This window comes from Anser brachyrhynchus, assembly GCF_964034855.1.
Source record: "Anser brachyrhynchus genome assembly, chromosome: 18".
NCBI lineage: Eukaryota > Metazoa > Chordata > Aves > Anseriformes > Anatidae > Anser > Anser brachyrhynchus.
The window spans coordinates 1,276,237-1,280,000 of NC_137711.1; the positions used below are offsets into that span (position 1 = coordinate 1,276,237).

At 67.2% G+C, this 3,764-nt stretch overlaps 1 protein-coding gene across 1 annotated transcript; it reads right to left on the bottom strand.

Moving 5' to 3' along the window:
- Window positions 1-2,151: 2,151 nt before the first annotated feature.
- LOC308180028 (actin, cytoplasmic 1) lies at window positions 2,152-3,758 on the bottom strand. Its single transcript, XM_080561028.1, has 3 exons — window positions 3,566-3,758; window positions 3,226-3,407; window positions 2,152-3,119 (listed from the first exon to the last, which is right to left on the bottom strand). Exons 1-3 carry the CDS (start codon window positions 3,687-3,689, stop codon window positions 2,976-2,978), a joined length of 450 nt encoding a protein of 149 aa, XP_080417154.1. The 5' UTR covers window positions 3,690-3,758; the 3' UTR covers window positions 2,152-2,975.
- Between the last annotated feature and the right edge of the window lie 6 nt (window positions 3,759-3,764).

The following is a 3,764-nucleotide window of genomic DNA, read 5'->3' on the forward strand; positions in this document are numbered from 1 at the left end:
TGATTATATATGGACACCCCCTCCCTCCCCTCGCCTGCCCCTCCCTGCCCAGCTCCAAGGGTGGCCCCCCCCCCCCCCAAGGGTGGGGGCACCTGGGGGTGATGGGGCACCCAGAGGGGGGGAGATGGGGGCACCCAGAGGAGGATGGGGGCACCTGGAGGGGGGAATGGGGCACCCAGAATGGGGGGGGGGGGAGGGGGAGGTATGGGGCTACCCGGGGGGGGGATGAGGGCACCCCATGGAGGGGGGATGGGGGAGATGGAGGCACCCAAAGGGGGGGCTGGGGGCACCCAGGGGGAGATGGGGGGGATGGGGGCAGCCAAAGGGGGGGGGCTGGGGGCACCCAGGTGGGCATAGGGGCACCTAAAGGGGGGGGGGGATGGGGGGGCGGGGGCACCCATGGGGGGGGTATGGGGGGGGGGGATAAGGGCTCTCGGGGGGGATGGGGGCACCCAAAGGGACGGGATGGGGGGAGTATGGGGGGCACCCAGGGGGAGATGGGGGCACCGAGTTGGGGGGGCAGGATGGGGGCACCCAAAGGTGGGGCTGGGGGCACCCGGGGGGGGGGCTGGGGGAGGCAGGAGCCCTGCAGGGGGGGCAGGATGGGGGGTGCGGGGCGCGGTGGGACCCAGCCAGGCCCCCCCCAGCCGCGGGGGGCGGGGGAGGGGCGGGGGGGGGGGCGGGGGAGGGGGGGGGGGGCGCAGGGAGCCGGGCCCGCAGCGCTCCCCGCCCCACGTGGGGGCAGACGGACAGGCGGCGCCCGCACGCCATTGGCCGCGCCGCAGCCAACCAGAGGCGGGTCGGGACGCAGAGCCCGGCGCTCATTGGCTGGCGGGGAGCCCTTTTGTTCTCGCCACCCGGGCGCGGTTAACCCCCGCGCTGCCGGCAGAAAATGGGAAATGAATGGGGGGGGGCAATGAATGGGCGCGGGGGGGGGATGGGGGCGGGGGGGGGCTCAACGCGGAGGGGGGCACGGGGGGGGCGGGGGGGGCGAGGGGGGGAAGGGGGACACCGGGTGGTGAGGGGGGGGAGGGGGGGGGAGCACGAGGGGGGGCGCACAAAAGGGGATGGGTGGGTAAATGGGGGGGGGGGGCAATGAATGGGGGCGGGGGGGGCTGCATGGGGGGGGACAGGGGGGCAAGGGGCTGGCGGGGGGGGCGGGGGGGGCGCAAGGGAGGGCGGGGGGGTCTTGGGGGGGGGTCTTGGGGGGGTGACTCGGGGCTGGGGGGGGGCAGCGGGGGTCGGGGGTGTCCCGGGGGGGGGTCGGGGGGTGGGGGGGCGCCGAGCTGGGGCCGAGCCAAGCCGCGGTGCGGCGGAGCGGCGCTGCCCCCTCGCGGCCGCCCGGGGGGGGGGGGGGAGCGGACAGACGGACGGACAGAGGGGACGGACAGACGGACGGGCAGCTGGGGAGGGGGCTGGCGGCAGGGGTGGGGAGGGGCAGGGGGGACAAAAGGCCGGGGGGGTGGGGGAAGGGGAATGGGGGGGGGGCTGGCCGCAGGGACAGCCGGACGGACAGGCGGACAGCTGGGCGTAGGGAAGGCGGGACGGACGGACGGACGGACGGACGGACGGACGGATGCAGGGAGGGGTGGGCGGACAGGTGGCTGCCGGGGGGGGGGGGGGGGGGCGGACGGACAGACGGCCGGGCAGATGGACAGACGGAGGTCTGGGCAGGCAGCTGGACGGACAGACGGCTGCGGGGAAGGCCGGACAGATGGACGGGCAGAAGGGCTGCGAGGAGACGGCTGGACGGACAGATGGACACGGGGGGGGGGGCGGACAAATGGGCAGCTCGAGGGGTGCAGGAACAGCGGGGCTGGACAGACAGACAGACAGCCCTGTGCCCGGCCAGGGGCAGCACTGCCTGACGCCGGGCAGCCTCATTAACTGGTTAATTAGCAGGGAACAGAACAGAACGGGGGCAGAGCTCAGCAGGAGCCCCTGGGAGTCCCCAGCACCAAACCCCCACCGTGCGGGGGTGGGGCACAGCAGCAGGTGACCCCCCCCACCTATGCAGCCACCCCCTCCCCGACCCCCTTTTAACACCCCCCTACCTCAACTCCCACCCTTTTTTTTTTTTAATCAACCCCCCCTTGAAGCCCCCCCATCACACCACTCGCATGCCCATGGGGGGGGGATGTGGGGGGGACGTTTACTGCAGCGCTTTTTTTTTGTTTATTTTCCTTACACAATGACGTGTTGTCGGGCGTTTACAATTTTCTCAACTTTCGGATGACTTACAAATTTTGGTTTCCTACTGTCATGTGAGAGAGAACATTAAGGCAACGTACAAAAAAAATCTTACATAAATTAAACAATGCATAAATTTACAGGTGTAAATGCAAAGTTTCAGCAACTCAAAGTTGAGTAACTTCAGCCCCGTGATGGTTACTGGGAGACAGGGGGGAGGAAGAGGAGGAGGATGCGGACTGGTTCGTAAGGCTCGGATGCGATATGTTTCCCAACCTTGCTAGAACGGCAGCAACAGAAGTGGATTCTCGGATGGACTCCTACCAGCCTCGACACGAAATCTGGAATGCTCCGCACTGGGCGGACTGGAAGCCTGGCTCCCAATACCCTGTACACATCTGTCCGCCCGCGGTGCCGCTGTCAGTATTGGGGGAGCCGCGCCAGGCTCCCCGCGAGGCAGCCGCCACGGCCCCGCTGTCACGCGAGCGCAGCGGCGCCCGGCCCCGGGCTGGAGCAGATCTGTACAGGGTATTGTTTTCGCTCAAGGTGGACACCGAGGGAACAGAGAACTTGGCTACAAAGGTCAAATCAAGCGGCAGCTCGGCCATCCGGTGCCGACACTGGTCTAAACATCAGGTACAGACTTTCCAAGGGCAAGTTTTCTTTTGAAAGAAGGCTTATTCCAGTTTTATGAGGCTAGCATGAGGTGTATAGATTTGCCTGGGCAAACATATACTAGTGAGACGACTCATGCAGCAGATGCGGCGCACCTGCTAGCAGTCCATTTAGAAGCATTTACGGTGGACGATGGACGGGCCGGACTCATCGTATTCCTGCTTGCTGATCCACATCTGCTGGAAGGTCGATAGCGAGGCCAGGATGGAGCCGCCGATCCAGACCGAGTACTTGCGCTCCGGCGGGGCGATGATCTGCAGGGGGAGAGCTGTCAGAGCCGCCTGGCCTTGCCCCGCTCCTCCCACCCAGCCCGGAGCTCCCCCCCCGCCGCAGGAGGGACAGGGGTACAGTTTTCCTTACCTTGATCTTCATCGTGCTGGGCGCCAGGGCTGTGATCTCCTTCTGCATCCTGTCGGCGATGCCGGGGTACATGGTGGTGCCACCGGACAGCACCGTGTTGGCATACAGGTCCTTCCTGATATCCACATCACACTTCATGATGGAGTTGAAGGTGGTCTCGTGGATGCCGCAGGACTCCATGCCTAGGGAGGAGGAGGAGAAGGCGGGGGCAGGTCAGCACCCACGCAGCACATCACAGCCACACCAACCCCACGCCTCCCCCCCCGGCACGCAGCCAGAGCACGACAAGTCCCCACCACGGCGGCACGGTGTCTGCAGGGCTGCTCCAGCCCCTACCTACCCAGGAAGGATGGCTGGAAGAGGGCTTCTGGACACCTGAACCGCTCGTTGCCGATGGTGATCACCTGCCCGTCGGGCAGCTCGTAGCTCTTCTCCAGGGAGGAGGAAGAGGCAGCGGTGGCCATCTCCTGCTCGAAGTCCAGGGCGACGTAGCACAGCTTCTCCTTGATGTCACGGACGATTTCCCTCTCGGCCGTGGT

Bases quoted from the DNA above. Each gene is read 5' to 3' on its own strand.
- LOC308180028 (XM_080561028.1), bottom strand. From the start codon at position 3,689: ATGGCCACCGCTGCCTCTTCCTCCTCCCTGGAGAAGAGCTACGAGCTG. The intron at 3,408-3,565 runs GTAGGTAGGGGC...CCTCCTCCCTAG, and splicing joins CTTCCAGCCATCCTTCCTGG to GCATGGAGTCCTGCGGCATC. The intron at 3,120-3,225 runs GTAAGGAAAACT...CTCCCCCTGCAG, and splicing joins CCAGCACGATGAAGATCAAG to ATCATCGCCCCGCCGGAGCG.